Source organism: Papaver somniferum, unplaced genomic scaffold (genome assembly GCF_003573695.1).
Source record: "Papaver somniferum cultivar HN1 unplaced genomic scaffold, ASM357369v1 unplaced-scaffold_46, whole genome shotgun sequence".
NCBI lineage: Eukaryota > Viridiplantae > Streptophyta > Magnoliopsida > Ranunculales > Papaveraceae > Papaver > Papaver somniferum.
This window is the reverse complement of record NW_020647193.1, coordinates 447666-466543: the sequence shown is the minus strand read 5'-3', so window position 1 is coordinate 466543 and position 18878 is coordinate 447666. Positions and strand designations below refer to the sequence as shown.

Sequence of the window (18878 nt, the reverse complement as noted above, 5' to 3'; positions counted from 1 at the left end):
TAGGGGATCTATTAGTTGTCATCCACTATGTAATACCCTGTATAAAGGGAAGGAAATTGTGTATTGAGAGAGATCTCCAAGGTGAGTGTTAGACAAGAAATTAGGAGAGAGAAAGTTTATTTGGAGAACAAGTAAAGTCTTTGTAATATTTCGTATTCAATCTCAAGATATTGATGAATAAACAAATGATTTTCACCATGATTATTTAAAGAATTACATAATATTGAATGGATGTGGTTGTAGGATTTCCTGCAAATACAAAGCTTGCATACCTGTAACGCACCCCCAGTGGCTATTCAAATCACTGCCCCATTGGCGGTCCTCGGATAATTGTTATCATTCACAATGTAATCGAATCATATTTTTTAGTGATTTTTTCACATGAGCATATATTATTATGGGCTATATATAAAAATAATTCTTCAGATATAAAAATCATTCGTCGATCTAGCTATATATCTATAATTACTACTTTTTACTTTCATAACAGTATTTGCTGTAATGGCTCAGATTCATAACCTTGAGATAGAATGTAAAGCAAGGTCTTGTGAAGAGAAGTTATATGTTGTTCTGATTCGTGATGTACACATGCTTCCAAAATATGTTCCTCAATTGATTCATAGTATCCAAGTTCTCCCCGGAGACCGTGAAGTTCATGTGGGAACTGTATTAGTTTCCGAGTATGTACAGGGTACGTAAAGTCTGTAACTATCTGACATCCAATGTTTTCATCTAGTTCTGTAAATGCGTAACTGCTAATTTTTGGCCAAACGTTTTCGTAATTACATGTGATAAACCTTCTACCTTGATGTCTAAAGAGAAGATAACTGCAGTGGACCATAAAAACATGTCAGTAACTAGCTCAATTTTAGAAGGAGATCTCAAAAATGATTATACGAGTATTGGTTACACACTTACAATAACTCCATTGCAGAGGGATGGGAACTATAATTTCCTTGTGAGGTGGTCTGTATATTATGAGAAAGCGAATGAAGATGTCCCTGATCCAACATACTTTATGAAATTGCTGGAAGATTTAACCAAAGAATTGGATACCAATTTGCTCAAGGAAGAGTAGACAAGATTAATCAACCTAGACAACTATATGTGTGTGTGTGTGTGTGCGTGTGTGTTAAAGTCATGCATGTTGAAGGAAGGTACATGTTTTTGCTGTTGGTAAGGAGAGTCTAAGTGTGACGGACCGGAAAATTACGCCTTTGGAGCGTTGCACCGCAGGCCATAACTTCCCCGGTGCGCCCTGATGAAGCTACGATCCGGGCCTTCAAACCAGGAAATTGCACGTCCATTTTCCCTTGCAAGCATGCTCGTGGAGCATGGTGCAGCTAACTTTGCTTTCACATCGTTCCAACTTACCCTTGTTCTGCGAAGGGTTTATAAAGTAAGCAAAACTTTCTTAAAACGCCAAAAACGGCCTTTTGTGGCCCTAAACGATGGAATTTGGATAAATTCTGATGACCATGTGGATCTACAGATCGACATATCTTGATCTTTGGGTCGTTTCCCATCAAAATGGTCTCCTCTTGACCTACATTACGACACTCGGGTTTTTAGCCTACCGAACGCCTTGATAGGAAGTATGAGCATCAGTGAATGGAATGCAACTTGCCTCATCAAGTTTTTCCACAATCATCTCTTGCGTCGATCTACCGAGCCAGACGATATGAGAGGCCAGGATGTCGCAATCATCTCACAATTAGATGATATGAGCGACAAAGTGCTGGACCAGCAATGCTTCAACCACTACGGGAAAAATATACATCTACAACTGGAGATTTACAACACTTCGCTATACATCGTAGAAAGTCCTATGTTTTACAACTGGTTTCAAAGGAAGAGTTGTCGTATATCATCACTACCAACCCTTAGGAACAAGGGGTTGCGCTAAGAAAACAAACGACAACTCCTTTAGAAAAACTGTTGTGACGACATTTAGGTATAACAACTTTGTTTCATAAGTGTAGTGACTTAGCCTATCACAATTCTCACAAGTGTTGTTGAAGAACACAAAAATATGATAATGAAAAATACGTTAGAGGGGAGATTCGAACATGAACCTAATGCATGGATGTCTAGCTCATCAACCATCCTTACATTTCACAAGTTTAGGTTTTTTTTTTTAATAGAAATGTATAACAACACTTATAAGTGTTGTTGAAGTTAAAATATAGAATGTGGGAAAAAATGAGGTTTGGGGGATTCTCATTTCTGCTATATTTTTCTCACTTCTGCAAAAAATTATTTTGGTCTCCGGTTCTACTAAATTTTTCTCACTTATGCTAAAAACTATTTTCTCTAACACCCCCCACTAAATTCTAGAAATTTAGGCTTTTTGAGATTGGGTAGAAATATCCAAAAGAGGGTTTGTTTAAGGTTTCAGAGAATATTCTGATGGAATCTTACATGTAAAGGGTTCATCTTTACAAATTTTTTAAGGTTTCGTAGAATATTCTGAATGAATCTTATCTGTAAATGGATGGATTCGTCGTTCTTACCAAATTTTTGACTTATAGTAGTCCACTCATGGCCAGGATCGATCTGGGAGCCTGTTATGCATACAATATGCAGAAATAGGGTTTGTTTAAGGTTTCATAGAATATTTTGAAGGAATCTTACCTGTAAATGGATGGGTTCGTCGTTCTTACCAAGTTTTTGACTTAAACTAGTCCACTCACGGCCATGTTACGATCTCGGAACCTGGTATGCATACAATATGCAGAAATAGGGTGTGTTGAAGTTTTCGTAGAATATTCTGAAGGACTCTTACCTGTAAATGGATGTATTTGTCGTTCTTACCAAGTTTTTGACTTAGAGTAGTCAACTGGCGGCCAGGTTTCGATCTCGGATCCTGGTTTGCATACAATATGCAGAAATAGGGTTTGTTTAAGGTTTCGTAGAATATTCCGAAGGAATCTTACCTGTAAATGGATGGATTCGTCGTTCTTACCAAGTTTCTGACTTAGAGTAGTCAACTCGCGTCCAGGTTTTGATCTCGGAGCCTGGTATGCATACAATATGCAGAAATAGGGTTTGTTTAATGTTTCGTAGAATATTCCGAAGGAATCTTACCTGTAAATGGATGGATTCGTCGTTCTTACCAAGTTTCTGACTTATAGTAGTCCACTCCCGGCCAGGTTTCGATCTCAGAGCCTGGTATGCATACAATATGCAAAAATATATTTTGTTTAAGGTTTCATTAGAATATTCCGAAGGCATCTTACCTGTAAATGGATGGATTAATCGTTCTTACCAAGTTTTGTGTGTGTTTAAGGTTCGTAGAATATTTCCATGGAATCTTACCAGTAAATGGTTGGATTCATCGTTTTTTTGCACTTTGAAACTTCTTGGTTCATAGTTTGTAATTCGTTATACCGAACTTGAAGTTTGAATCGACACTGAGCTTCATTTTCATCAATTTCGATGATGTATCATGCTAATTTTGAAGTCAGAACCCTCTCAAAGCTTCGTGGTTCATAGATTATATGCCATTATACAAAGTTTGAAGTTGGAATCGACATTGAGCTTCATATTTATCGATTTTGATGATGTATCATGCTAATTTTGAAGTCAGAACCCTCTCAGAGCTTCTTGGTTCATAGTTTGTATGTCGTTATACCACATTTGAAGTTTGAATCGACACTGAGCTTCATATTTATCGATTTCAATGATGTATCATGCTACTAATGTGAACTAAAGCTACTTCATGACCTGTATGACTAGTCGAAATTACTTCATGACCTATGTAACTAGTCGAAATTCTAACCGGAAGCACAAAGAGAAAGCACAAAAGCACAAAGAAACACACCAATTATCGAATTCATTTCTTATTTTTCAGCTTCATTCTTATACATTTTTTGGATTTTTTTATATCAGAATGTCGATAACAATATGCTAAATTTATTCATATTTTTTTTGGATTTTTTTCGTGTCGAAGGTTGATAATAAAACCGAATACATGAGTGCGTATTAGCACAAAGAAAAACACACATGCTTCTTAATCCGTATGAGCATCCCAAAATACAATCTCAACCGTGAAATTATTTTCCCAATCCGTATGAGTGGATCAAACAAAATCTGGTCCGTCCAACATTTTCATTCACCCACAAACCCTCCTCAACCACTCGAACTCTATCTCTTTCTCTCTTTCTTCCTCTCATCTTCCTCTCCCCCGAAGAACACCTCTCTTCTTCTCTCAATCCATCTTCTTCATCTTCATTTCTTGATTGAATCGACCCATATTAGTTCTCATCTGCAATTTCCGGTGAAAAACATCACAACCTCAGTCACAGAAACTCATCAATTTCCGGTGCATATTTGTTGTTGTTGATATTCATGGGAAGTTATGGTTTCTCATTTCCCTTCACTAATTTTCCATCTCTTATCTTCCTCTCTAACACAGAAAACCCTAACTCTCAAAAGACGAGAGGAGATGCAGCAATCCATCTCTAATCTTCGCCGAAGACTGTCAATTTTTTGGTTCCACGAAACCCTAATTCACTGATTTCCCAAATACCTGATTCTCTTTTCGATTTCATACTGAATCATCACAAACCCTATTTTACTTCATCTTGATCTCATCCAAAACCCTAACATCTATCGGATTTACCTTTTCTTTTGGTTCGATTTGTGATGGGTTCTTCTTCTACACTGCTACTCGTCCTTGTTCACAGAAAGGAACCCAACGATTTGCACCGAGTATCTTCTTTTCCCCCGACACAAGAGTTTCAACTAAAATGTTTGGGGTTTATCAATTGTTGGTGCAACACGAGAGATAGGGTAGGGATCTTCCTTACTGGTTTTGTTTTTGAAAAAATTTGTTTGCCCTAATTGAATTGTTTTTTTGTTTGATCAAGGTGTTATTGATTGATTTCATTATTTCAATTCATAACTTGGATAGATCTTAAAAACCATGATTGCATGTTTTCTTAATTTGGTTTAGGGAAATTAAATTAGGGTTCATTTTTCGTAATTTACCAATTTTTCCTATTGATGAAATAAGGTGTTTATATTCTCTTTTTATTGAATGTTTATCAAACATTGAGCATGATTTCTTAACTTCCTACGATGAATTCCAGTTTCTGTTTAAAGGGTGTTGAATTTGGAACCAATTATGTTTGATGCTTGTTCCAGGTTATGGTGTTTGTTTTATTGAATGATGGGGATTGGAAAGCAGATGGAGAGGGCTTAGTTTTAAGCTCGCTCCCCTCTTGGACAGAACACTGTATGTCTTTGCGAAAACCCTAGAATTTGTGTTTGATGACCCTATCAGTTTGCATTGAATCCCTGTTTATATTGGAAATTTTACACACCCAAAGTTCGTAGAAAGACGAAAGCAGGCAATTACTCAATGAGACAGTATGGTAAATGAAGGATGTCTCGGTGGCACGTCCCGCAAAAATCATTTAAATTGTCATGTCATACATTAGATTTCTTGCAATATGCCCAGTCTGGTAAATTATTCTGCAGCAATGTGAAAGAAGTACTAAAGATACAATTATAAGTCATCTCTGTGCATAAATTTATTAGCATGTGATTCCTTCTAGTTAAAGTTTCAATTAGTAGCCGGAGGCCTTGGACATCATGTGGAATATGTTGTCTGTTGCAGGTCACCATGTTTAAATATTCTCCTATGCGTTCAAGAGATGCAGCGCTCCAATACAGACACCGCCTGTCGTTGAGCCTTGGTGCCGAGATATTCTTGGTTTGTCTACGGAATGTCAACTGATAGTGCATGACTTTTCACAAAATCTCAAGGATGTGGTGCAGCAGCAACAAGTAACAACTTCTGTAACGGAAAGATTATTGGTGCACAACATTTTGCAGCAGCTGCTGTTGCTTAAATGGTTTTTCCGTAAACTAAGCATATCCTCTTGATGGTGATGGGAACGAAAGGTTTGTGTTTTCCTGGGATTCTCATCACTGATACCAGCAAGTCAATGGTGAGCAGTTACACGATTCCAAATTCGAATCAGCACAGTTGCATACTAGGGTGAATGTTCTCATATACATCTTAATCTTTTTAGAGTGTGTTTTGGAAACTCCATTTTTGTAACAAACATCTATATCACTGCCATTTTTGAATGTGTGTTTAAGACTAGGAGGTTAACTTGAATGAATGTAAATGTGTTACACTGGTACGTTAATGCGAATGTGAATTATTTTCGGCAATTCGATTTCGGCCCTAATTTTTTTTCAAAATAGTATTATGCACACAACTCCAAACAAAAGTTGTATTTTCGTATTCATCTACTAAAAACAGAAGTTGTTACTTTAAATATTACAATCCTTAAGGGTGTTGTGTTAGACATTATGACTATACTGGTAATTGTTGTTGCATATGTTTCTACGATATGCTACTTATGTTGTCCACGATTGTTCTACAATACAAGCAAGAGTTGTGTTAGGTTATCAAAAAAAATCGAAAGAGAATCACAACATTGACAAACTATTGTCGAACCATGAATCACATCACCCTTTACAACACTTGTCAACCATTGTAGAAAAACTTGGACTTTCTACAATACCCCCGTTCCACAATGCATGAAATGGAGTTGTCATAGGGGTACTGCAACTCTTATCTTGTGTCGTCAATGATGATTTTTCCCGTAGTGAACTCATTGCGGCTGCCTACATACCCTTCTCTACTCTAAAGGGATCAATCACAGACCTAGCAAAAATGGTAATGGCCTAGTCCGTATAGGCCGTTTCGTCGAGATGCACAATGATTATGCATCATCGGGTCCGCGACATGGCATAGTGATGCCTAAGCATCAAATGCGCTCTTTGAGAGGCTACACAACTATAAATGAGCCTTAGGCATCATTTATACTCTTTCGGCTAAGCTATGAAGCTTAGTTGGTACATAGTCCGCATATGCACCTTCAACCAAGTACCCCTCCCTATATATGTTTTAATGGAATTTCTACAAGTATGGAAAAGGGACCATAATGACATGCCTGCTTCATTGTTCATCGCAATGATTACGTGAAATGATTGCGTGTAATGATTGCGCACAATGATTGCGTGTAACGATTGCGTTCCTTCTCGATGATTGCGTGCAATGATTGCGTTCATTCGCGATGATTGGGTGAAATGATTGCGTGTAATGATTGTGCGTGATGATTGCGGAACACTCGTTCGGCCAGCCCTCTCTAGCATGATGCACAAAGATTGTGCGATATTGGCTCTAGGCCAATAGCCTTCATAATGCGCAATGATTACGCTGCAAACTCGAGGCCACCTATCCAACTGGCCTAATGCATCATTTGATGCGAGATTTGGCCCTTAGACATATGCCAAACATAATGCGCCATTTTAGCGTGATATTTGCGTTAAGCCAATCTACCTCTTACCGAACAACGGAAAGCTTTGGATGAAGCTTCATATCGGGCCATGGCGTATCTTTTAGCATGCGCCATTCTAAAAACACGGGGTGTTATATTATCACACCCTTCAAAGAATTTCGTCCTTGAAATTCAAAATCAAAGCTATTGTGGACAATCTCTTCGGTTTGGATTTCCTGAGCAAAAGTCCCATACCAGATGCTCAGAGATCACGGGTTTCTTCAAGTTGTCATGAACATCAATTTAGACTTTCTGAGCAAACATCCCATACTGCATACTCAGGAATACAAAAAAAGTCCACAACATTACCAAGAATCTCAGTTGGCCAGTGCCAAAAGAATACCTCAACAAGGTATCCTGAATGTGCATCCCATACTACACACGCAGGAGTCCCTACAGTTCACAAAGTTGGTGCCAAAGGTTTGGCACGAGTATAACGCAACAGGCCACTTCTTTTTGTAGTACCATATGGAACAGCTTCCAGTTGCCCACCGTCCTTGACGGTAAGTGGGATGCTAGCTGGGCCTGACAACGCACACCATTGGCCAGTTTCCAATGTGTGGGGATGATCAGTCCCATTGTCTACCCACCGTCCCAGACGGTCTTCCGGATATCCACTCGTAAGTGGGGTGCCACTTAGGCCAGTCAAACTCACAGTACTTAAACAAGCTCAACTCGATTCGCATAACAACTGGCATAGCAGTTACAAACTTCTTTCTGCGCAAAAGTTAGCCTACGCTCCAACTCTATTTCCTTTAGAAGGAAACAATGCTCGTTTGACGAGTCCACCCTGCACAAGTCCCTAGAGTTTTCTCGGAACTTGCTCTGATACCAACTGTGACGGACCAGAAAATTACGCCTTTGGCGCGTTGCACCGCAGGCCATAACTTCCCCGGTGCGCCATGATGAATCTACGATCCGGTCCTTCAAACAAGGCAAATCCATGTCCATTTGCCATTGCAAGCGTGCTCGTGGAGCATGGTGCAACTAACTTAGCTTCCACACCGTTCCAACTTACCCTTGTTCTGCGAAAGGTTTATAAAGTAAGCAAAACTTTCTTAAAACGGCGAAAATAAAACGGCCTTTTGAGGCCCTAAACGATGGAATTTGTCCGAATTCTGGTGACCATGTGGCTCTATAGATCAACATGTCTTGATCTTTGGGCCATTTCCCATCAAAATGCACTCCTCTTGAGCTAAATTACGACACTCGGGTTTTTATCCTACCGAACGCCTTGATAGGAAGTATGAGCATCAGTGAATGGAATGCAACTTGCCTCATCAAGTTTGGACACAATCATCTTTTGCGTCGAGCTACCAAGACAAACGATATGAGAGTCCAGGATGTCGCAATCATCTCACAATTAGATGATATGAGCGACAAAGTGTTGTACCGACAATGGTGCAACTCATTGCGGCTGCCTACGTACCCTTCCCTACTCTAATGGGATCAAGCACAGACCGTAGTTCATCCACGAAGGGACAAAAGATTAACCAACTCGTTTGCAAGGTCGTAGCCTAGCAAAAATGGTAATGGCTTAGTCCGTATAGGCTATTTCGTCGAGATGCACAATGATTATGCTTCATCGGGTCTGCGACATGGCATAGTGATGCCTAAGCATCAAATGCCCTCTTCGAGAGGCTACACAACTATAAATGAGCCTTAGGAATCATTTATACTCTTTCGGCTAAGCTTTGAAGCTTACTTGGTACATAGTCCGCATATGCACCTTCAACCAAGTACTCCTCCCTATATATGTCTTAATGGAATTTCTACAAGTATGAAAAAGGTACCAAAATGACATGCCTGCTTCACTGTTCATCGCAATGATTGCGTGCAATGGTTGCGCACAATGATTGCGTGTAATGATTGCGCACAATGATTGCGTTCCTTCACGATGATTGCGTGCAATGATTGCGTTCATTCGCGATGATTGGGTGAAATGATTGCGCGTGATGATTGCGGAACACTCGTTCAGCCATCCCTCTCTGGCCTGATGCACAATGATTGTGCGATATTGGTTCTAGGCCAATAGCCTTCATAATGCGCAATGATTACGCTGCAAATTCGAGGCCACCTACCCAACTGGCCTAATGCATTATTTGATGCGAGATTTGACCCTTAGCCAAATGCCAAACATAATGCGTCATTTTGGCGTGATATTGACGTTAAGCCAATCTACCTCTTACCGAACAACGGAGAGCTTTGCATGAAGCTTCATATCGGGCCATGGCGTATCTTTTAGCATGCACCATGCTAAAAACACGGGTGTTACACTAAGAGTCTGAAGTTTGTGTTTAACCCAAAGGGAAAATTGGAAAAATGCCCTATATTTCGATGCCCCATAGAGAAAATGCCCCACAAAACAAAATTTATGGGAAAATGCCCCACCGTCTCTTTTTCCATCCAAACGGTCATTATCGCGATATTGACTGGTCAATATCTCTTCTCACGGGATATCGTCAATGTGCAGAATTACCTAAATAACCTATTGTTCTATAAGCATTTGTCGGCTTCCATCTTCTTCTTCATAACCAGAAACAAGAGGCGAGTTTGAGAGATTCATAGAAACACAACATTGTCTTCTTAGTTCATTAGCTCGAGTTGATTTTCAGTTTACTATTAAGGTGTGTGATGATTATGGGTATGACGAGTTAACGAAAGAAGCATGAGGCCCTGGTGACTAAAAGAAGAAGGAAGGAGCAGTAAAAGTTAGGGTTTCCTTTCGTTGAATAAGTATGTCAGAGCTAAATATAATACAAACAAGTAAGTAAAATCAAACCCTCAATAATCGGCTGAAATTTTATTTTTAGGGTTCACAAAAATTAGGAATGTTCAGTTTTATATATAAATCAGGGTGTAACTAAACTTGAATGTATTAATAAAATGTTTAAGTGATTAATTTGATAACGGAATGAAAATTTATTTCTAGGATTCATAAAAGTTTGGGATTTTTCTGTTCTGTATATAAATTAGGATAATTAAATTCAATGTAGCATTCACAAGCTTAGATGATTTTGAATGGGATTTCGAATTCACGTTATTTAGATGATTTTGAGTGGGATTTCGAATGCACGAACCAACCAAGTATTCCCCGCGCATATCAGAAGGCATTGAAGGACGTTTCATGATCTCTGTAAGTGTTATTGCCTTGCAAGTGTAATCCTCATCGGTATTAATCTTATCATTATGCAGTAGTCTTCCATAGTAAAGCAACTCGTATCTGTTCAGTTCATTGACTTTACCAGTACAAAGAAACCCCATCTCCACCTTACCAACATCAGCAGCAGCAGCATCGCCACCATAGAGTTGGTTAATCAGGTGGCGTAAGTGCATATTCATGAAGTACTTTTTTCTGAGGAGATTTTCCCACTTTTTGCACACCAATTTGCACTCCAAAACGGACTCAGTTGGTACTCGAGAGAGGATATTTAACAAGATATCCGAGTGAACGTCATCCATAAATTCTGTGACAATATCCAAAAAAAAAAAAAAAAAAGGGTAAAAATGTATTTGGATTGAAACAGAAGCGAAATAGCAACAGGGACAGGGAAACAGACAAACTAGACCAATCTAATAATCTTTACCTGTCATCTTCTTCTCTTTCCGCCGGAGTTATGCTAAACCAATTTGTTGCAATGATAAGTACAAGAGTGATCGGAGAGGAGAGTTTTCCAAATTTGAGGACTATTTAGTGTTTGTGAGGTGAAAGTGTGATTTGGGGAGGTTACTTATCATAGGCCTTCCGTATAATATCTTCATCAGTTACACCAAAACGGTTACATGCAGGAGTTACAGAATTTACACCTAAATAATGGGGAGTAATTTAAGTGCCTAATTATGATGCATGCTCATCTCCATAATGATATAATGGGGAAAGAGGAAAGAGGTGTATATTTGGACTTGGGAAACTTGGATGAGTAATGCATCCGATCCAAGTCCTTGTGAAATTATTATTGAACATTATTTATGGTCCTTGTGACAACAACATGAAACTCAGTATCTAGTTTGCTGAAAGGCAGAACCACGTAAAATCTGATGAACACACATCAACATCCGCAGCTAATTTCCATTCCGTGAACACCCAATAATCCTACGTCAACAATGCACTCTATATGCTGAAGTAGCGAAACACTAATGAGCGCACCGTAGCTGGTTGCGCTCGAATTACCAAAAATCTCTAATTGCCCTGTCTCGAAAACATTGTACCAAAAATCTCTGCTTCATACTTGGCGTACTCCTTCTTCTTGTTTCTTAACTTGTTGTACTCTAGCTTCACTTCTCTATGCATTCAGAAAATATAGGAAAAAATAATAAGAACAAGAAATTATTCCCAAAAGCATAGAAAAATGAAAGAAAGCGGCAAGGCACAAACCTGTTATTTGGATTAATGGAAAGAGCTTTCTTTATGTCAATCTCAGCTTTCTCTAAACCCCGGGTTTCTAAGTACGATTGCGATCTTCGATATAAGGCTTTGACGTTTGAAGGATCAAGTTCTAAGACCTATCAACGAATGCTTGTAAATAGTATGAGTATGATGTAGCACACTATATTATGTTAGAAGAGAGTGGAATACTATATTGAACCATAAAAATAAACCTTGGTACAACATTTTGAAGCTTCAACGTAATCCCCGAGTTTAAGCTTACAAGCTGCATTGTTCAAATGACATGATATCCTTAATGCGTTTGCCCTGGTCTTTTCCTCGTCTGTGAAGGAGTGATCGAATTCCACACACTTGACTGCCTGAAAAAAATGTAACTCTTAGTCTTAGCATGGAAATTCTGTTACGGCTCCCCACATTCTATATAATGTAAACGACCTTCAACCTTTTCATATTTCATTGACGAACACCAAAACTTCCCACACTTGAACAATCTATTTCCCTCGTCTTTCTTTTTCTCGCAAGCCTCTAATTTTTCAGCAGTTTCAATTTTCCAGTGCGGCTTTTCCTATGCGTGAAAGACATGTATTAGAACACTAAATCATAAGTTTGAAAAGTTAGGAAAGCCACTTAGAATTTTGAAAAGTTGGAAAACCTTTGTAAAGCTAAGTAATTCGACATCGTAAATTAGTGTTCTGTTTGTTGGAGCAGTACTTCTAGAGACTACAATGTTGGAACTGTACTCGGAGCAGATAGTTATAAGCGATTTTTCACCCTTTCTCATGGTCACAACTGCCCTGAATAAACCCTCTGGAATATGATCTGAAACAATATTGCCAAAAACTAACCTCAGTTCAGTAATATATAAGAGTTGGAATTTCGCAGAAGCAAAACACGACGTGCATACCTTCAAAACATATAAATGCATAAGGATCATCGTCAGAGCCTTTGCTCTCGATGACTGTTCCATCCTCGCATTCACAAGTGTATTTCGCTGCACAACAGGAAAAAGTTTTTGCATAATCAGACACATACAATGCCCTTGAAGATGATGTGATACCGGTAATTTGTTTTGTTGCCGTGTCAATAATGGATAATGAGTTGCCAACCAGTAGGGGATACCTTTAACAACTGAACCTTCATTTGGGTGATCGAAACCTTCACCTTCTCTTAAAATTTTCTTAATTACTGTCTTGTCTTCTACAACGTTAATGACGCTTTTCCAGGATAGTAACTCAAGGTCAATTATCATATTTTGATTGGATTGAACCCCAATACCACTTCCAAATGCATCTATTCCAACCTGTTTTATACCATCTGTATATAAACAAAAAAGATAAGCTTTGATTCCGACTTTTTGCAATTAACTTATAGCACCTCATGACAAATGTAGTATTAATTTGTGTTGCATAATCAAGATATCTAAACTTTAGGATGCATGATATTACTTTACATGAAAATTTCACCGATAACTCTGCTTTCTCCCCTCTCCTCATTGTTGTTACGGCCTTGGCGACTGCAGGACATAGATAACCTGCTCAAAGTAATAAACGTTAAACAAGAAATGTACATAACAAAAATTTAGTGAATTGAAAATAAAAGAAAAGGGTCTTCAAATTTTACTGAAGTAGTACAGTAGATTCTTTCGAAAGGCCAATTACCATCGCAAACATAGAATTCGACACCCTCCTCCGACTTCGATATTAATGTTTGATCCTCAAACCGTGCTTCATACTTAACTAAACACAAAAACAACAAGATTAATGTTAGATTCTTTGATCCCAAGTAGATAAACCACTTTTTTGTGGACATTCGGAAAGAGGATAGAAATATACCTAGCACTTCGTCGGAAGCTTTTGGAGTAGCCCATCCCTCGCCGTCTTTGACTATCTTTTTCAATACTCCACCATCATTTGTTAAGTCTCTGATGCTAGTCCATGATAGCAACTCTACATCGAATATTAGTGTGGCGTTGGGAGGTATGGTTGGTGGAGAACCCATTTCGCCATAACCCAAGTGAGGCGGAATCATGAAAACTGCCCTTTCACCTTTCTTCATTGCTGAAATTCCCTCATCCCAACCTTTGATAACTTCACCTAATATTCATATAGCAGCTGAAATTAAAATTGGACACTACTTATAGTTTGGATAATCGATTTTACGACAGTACTGAAAAATGTACGCATTAGAAGCTGAAATTCTACCACAATTCAAGTAGATAATTAGATTACAACTTACATTGTCCTAACTTGAATCTGAATGGAGTATTTCTATCCCAACTCGAATCGAAACTCGAACCACCTTGGATGCATCCACTGTAATGTACTAGAAATGAAAATTTTCACCATTTTATTCAAACAGGACTGAGACGGAAGAAGGAAATAAAGAGATTTCAAACAAATAGTAGGATTTTGTTGAGTGAAATTATACCTTCAACTTCATCTCCAGGAAATGGAGTCTTCCATGAAGTTCCCTGTTGAGTAACACGTTTTCTCAATCCCTGAGTTCCAATTTCCTTAAAATCTTCAGCGAGAATTTCTTTTTGGGAGTACAATTTGAAGGAAGACATATCCAAGTCCATGGCTGTAAAGAATGATAACAGAAGAGAAAACAGAGTTTATGGGGTTGAGTTGAAGATAAGCCGTTTCAGTTTTTCAGTTTTCTGTTGTTGGTGATATGATAAGGTAGCGTAACATGGGCCGAATTCTATGAGCCGGACTGGGCTAATCGAAGGTCCATTAAAAAAATGAGGGGTTGTGTGAAGGTCTGGATTAGTCGGGTTTTCGCCTGATACTAGTACCTATGACGATCTAATGTGTGGAAGATTTCGGTTTTTATATGCACATCTGATCCAACATCCAACGATGGGACGAGATGGTCAGACGGAATTTTAATTCCAGACCCTCATCCAATCTGTTAGTTTCTTGACTGGACATTGTTGATACATAAAAATAATTACCCGGATAGGTAGTCCCTAAAAGGAGGACAAGTCCAACATGAAACATAGGGAACTTGAGGACTAAAGCCCAAGCCCAATAAAATATATATCCATAGAATAGAAAGGATAGGGATATAATAAATAAGGAAGTAGAAGGAGATCACATTAGGAGGAATGTCAATGGCCGTAAATAAAAAAGTTTTTATGGCATGTTGCATGATGTCATGAGAAGAAGGGTTTGGGGAAAAACCTATTTAAGGAAGAACATAGTACAATGGAAGCAAGCTCTCTAATACTATTCTAGAAAAAAATGTTGTCATTGTAGGACGTGTAGGACTAAACTCATATTCACACGTCAACAGACATCAATCGGGAAAATAAAAACATACTTCCTGCGTAGCACATATATGGGTGAAGGGGGTCAATTCTCTTAAATTAAGCAAATTATTTGGAATTCGTATTATTCTTTTTTTTCCCTGTTTTACCCTTATATTATTCTCATTCACAATTATCTATGTATCGTAAATAAAAAATATGTAGAAAAATTTATCTTGAAAACATTATTTTTTCCATTCCGTGTGACAAATACAAACCAAATTCCGCGAGGGAGTAGACGACAAAAAGAAAAAAATATAGAACGGGATGTCAAATTACGGCAGAATTTCACATTCTGCTTATGCTTGCTTAACACCAAATATCATCTCCGTTTCACTTTTCTCTTTTCCACCGAAGCCTCAAAGGAAACAACATCACAACCGGTCCACCGGTCACCAGACTCAGCATAAAGCTTTGCCACTAGTTTGCTAGAGACTGGTTAGTGACACCTGTTCTCTGTTAGAATTCTGTCAGCTAGGGGTGACACTGTGTGTTACTGCTTTAGAAACCGTTCAAACACAGAAGTATATCAACTCAGTACCCGATTTGATCCAGTTTCTTACGTTCCACTAGGTTATCTTGAAATTATAAACTCTGGCGCTTTTTCTAAAGAAAAAATAAAAGGGGAATGGATTGATTGGAATAAATCCAAAACTCACCTCGTACACGACTTTCTGTTCTACCTAAAGTGGGAAGAACTAGCTAGTGCAGTACGCAACAAGAGTAAGAACCAACCACCTTGGAGACGTAGCTGCTGTGACCACATTGCTATTGTCAAATCCGTATATATGTATTAGTCGAATCATATTCTTTAGTGACATATTCACGTAAGCGTAATTAAATTTGGGCTATAAATACCCGAACAGCATTTCATTCCCTTCACTGAACGACGTAACCTTGAGGTTGTATTTAAAGAATAATGGCTGAAATTCGTAAACTTGAGGTTGAATGTAAAGCTAAGTGCTCTGCAGGGAAGTTTTACGCCATGATGACTCGTGATGCACTCAAGCTCCCAAAATATGCTCCTCAAACTGTCCACAAAGTCCAAGTTTTCCCCGGAGACGGTGAAGTTCGCGTGGGAAGTGTTTATGTTTGGGAATATCTACTGGGTACGTAAAGTCTCTAACTGTCTGACATCTAATTACTCTTGTTCACCAAATCTGTAATATTCTTAGCCAAATTTATTCATGATATTACAGATGATAAACCTTCTGCCGTCATGACTAAAGTGAAGGTAACTGCGGTGGACCATAAAAACATGTCAATAACTTTTACAGTTACTGAAGGACATCTCAAGGATGATTACACAAGTTTTGCTAATACACTTACTATCACTCCAGCACACAGTGATGGAAACTATAATTGCCTTGGGAAGTGGTCTGCACAATATCAGAAAGCAAATGAAGATGTCCCTGATCCGACATACTTTATGAAAATGCTGGAAGATTTTACCAAGGAATTGGATACCAATTTGCTCAAGGAATAGTAGAAAAGATGGATCATCTACCAAGATGACTATATATAGAGAGAGATATCTAAATAAAGTTGTAATATGCACTTAACAGATATTTTTCTAATCTAAATAAATTTATAAAATATGCAGTCTCCTACTAATCTTGCGTAAACATGGTGAGCAGATATGGCAAGAAATAATTTTTGAGAGTGATTGTAGTTACAACTGAAACCGTCCCTTGAAACTCGATTGGAAAAATTACTTGTTGTGGAAAGATCAGTTTGAATCAATCCTGATCTTGGTAAATTTGTCCGGTGCATTTTCAAGCCGCCATGAGAAAATTTCAAATCTCCAAATCCAGTATCATCATAAAAATAATGGAACTACGGTGAAAAACCACTGAAAAAATAGATTAGACCCCAGCAGGAAAGCAACTAGAGATTTCTTTTAGGATTGAGAAAAGAGCAAATTCGGTGCACCTGTTGAAAAGTTATTTCAATTAGCCTAATGAACCCTATCTATACTATGCTTGTTATATCATTGCTCAAATAAGTATATCAACTCAGTACCCCATTAGATCAAGTTGCTTCCGTGCCGCACCAGATCATATGATTTGGGTGTTTAAGACACAAATTAGCTATTCATTTTGTCCGATAATTGTTAGGGGAAAGCCTCAAAGCCATTTTGACTAGAAGGAAAGTTGACTTTACTGTGGATTTATAAAAAGATTTCCCCTAGATAATAATTTTTTATTTTGATTTTACGCTTATCCTAACTTATGATCAGGTATACTGACATTTATCTCCTTTTGTCAATTCTTGTACAAGTTCTATAGATGAACCTGCTCAAGAAGATTATGTATACTTCAAGGTGTCATTCAATTGCTTGGTTCATTTTTCCAAGTGCGAAAAGAAATACTATGTTTTTTGTTAGCGTTATTATATTTTCATGTTCGACCATAGTATCCCAATCTCTGTATGCTTTGTATTATTAGGTTTTCCAGATTCAAATGCGATTTTGGCACGCGCAACATGAGTTGCTAGAATGTTAGTAGTAGCTTTGTTGTACAAACTGCAAAGAAATTTTCACAACTTTGCACCAGTTGCTGGATCGAAACTAAACCTATTGAATGGAGGAATCCACCCCACATTCGAAAAATGATTTGTTCACGGTGGAGAAAATCGGAATTTATCCCGTGGCACTAATACAGGTGGGCCCTGCTAGTTTCTGCGGTGGAGTGGGGCTACCTCTGTATTGGTGTCACGGGATAGATCTGGGTTTTTTCAACGGTGAATGTAGAACCGTTGTCCCAAATTCGGTTTTTCCTTCCTCCCTAACTGTTAGTATCTTTTACTATCCCATTTTGGAATTGTGAGTTTTGAAAAGCTAGCTTTTCCGAAAAAGAAAAAAAATATATAAGATAAAGGGAATCGGAATATATCTAAAGCTCACCTAGTACACCACTTTCTATTCTAAAGAGAAGTGTACGAAACTGGTGAACTCAACAAAGAACAAACCACCTTGGGGCCGTAGCTGCTCCTATCAATATGTAACTAATCGAATCATATTCCTTAGTGATTTATTTACGACAGCATAATTTTTGGGCTATATATAAACCCAAACAGCATTTTCATTCCCTTGATTGAGCGACATAACCTTGAGGTCTAATTCAAAGACTAAAATGGCTGAAATTCGTAATCTTGAGGTTGAATATAAAGCTAAGTGCTTGGCAGAGAGGTTTCACTCTATGATGACTCGTGATGCACTCAACGTTCCAAAATATGCTCCTCAAACTGTCCTCAATGTCCAAATTATTCCCGGAGTTGGCGAAGTTCGTGTGGGAAGTGTTTATGTTTCAGACTTATGCTGTAATGGGTACGTAGAGTCTCTAACTGTCTAACGTCCAATTATTTTCCCCTTGTCAGTGAATCCGTAATTACTATTTATTAGCCAAATTTGTTTACGGTTACAGGAGATAAACCTCGTGCCGTCATGACAAAAGTGGAGGTAACTGCGGTTGACCATAAAAATATGTCAGTAACATTCACGGTTATTGAAGGAGAGCTCAAAAATGGTTTCACAAGTTTTGCTTCCACACAGAGTGATGGAAACTATAAATGCCTTGTGAAGTGGTCTGCGCGATATCAGAAAGCAAATGAAGAAGTCCCTGATCCAACATACATAAAGAAATGGGTTGAAGATTTTTTCAAGGAATTGGATACCAATTTGCTCAAGGAAGAGTAGAGAGATTGATCTGCTTATACATATATGTCAAGTCCTGTTGCAGGAAGCTACATGTTTGTACTTCATGTTTAAACATGTTAGACATCTAATAAAGTTGTGGCTTCAAAAAAAAATTAAAGAAAA

At 38.2% G+C, this 18878-nt stretch overlaps 4 protein-coding genes across 5 annotated transcripts; 3 read left to right on the top strand and 1 right to left on the bottom strand.

The window, feature by feature from the left end:
* Positions 1 to 501: 501 nt before the first annotated feature.
* On the top strand, positions 502 to 1078 carry LOC113342680 (MLP-like protein 43). The gene is made up of 2 exons (XM_026587142.1): positions 502 to 691; positions 819 to 1078. The coding sequence occupies exons 1-2, from the start codon at positions 502 to 504 to the stop codon at positions 1076 to 1078; spliced, it is 450 nt and encodes a 149-aa protein (XP_026442927.1).
* Positions 1079 to 11079: 10001 nt separating this feature from the next.
* LOC113342644 (70 kDa peptidyl-prolyl isomerase-like) lies at positions 11080 to 14386 on the bottom strand. Of its 2 annotated transcripts, none has more exons than XM_026587118.1 (12): positions 14176 to 14386; positions 13984 to 14070; positions 13581 to 13841; positions 13407 to 13484; positions 13199 to 13279; positions 12868 to 13062; positions 12653 to 12739; positions 12401 to 12567; positions 12191 to 12313; positions 11961 to 12107; positions 11737 to 11864; positions 11080 to 11644 (listed from the first exon to the last, which is right to left on the bottom strand). In XM_026587118.1, the coding sequence occupies exons 1-12, from the start codon at positions 14324 to 14326 to the stop codon at positions 11542 to 11544; spliced, it is 1608 nt and encodes a 535-aa protein (XP_026442903.1). In that variant the 5' UTR covers positions 14327 to 14386; the 3' UTR covers positions 11080 to 11541. The 2 variants fall into 2 exon arrangements, with proteins under 2 accessions (XP_026442903.1, XP_026442904.1); XM_026587119.1 differs by having other exon boundaries at positions 11081 to 11644; positions 13984 to 14060; positions 14176 to 14274.
* Positions 14387 to 15924: 1538 nt separating this feature from the next.
* LOC113342692 (MLP-like protein 43) lies at positions 15925 to 16672 on the top strand. Its single transcript, XM_026587152.1, has 2 exons — positions 15925 to 16167; positions 16258 to 16672. Exons 1-2 carry the CDS (start codon positions 15978 to 15980, stop codon positions 16542 to 16544), a joined length of 477 nt encoding a protein of 158 aa, XP_026442937.1. The 5' UTR covers positions 15925 to 15977; the 3' UTR covers positions 16545 to 16672.
* A 1491-nt stretch (positions 16673 to 18163) lies between these two features.
* Positions 18164 to 18878, top strand: LOC113342641 (MLP-like protein 423). The gene is made up of 2 exons (XM_026587117.1): positions 18164 to 18386; positions 18484 to 18878. Exons 1-2 carry the CDS (start codon positions 18272 to 18274, stop codon positions 18753 to 18755), a joined length of 387 nt encoding a protein of 128 aa, XP_026442902.1. The 5' UTR covers positions 18164 to 18271; the 3' UTR covers positions 18756 to 18878.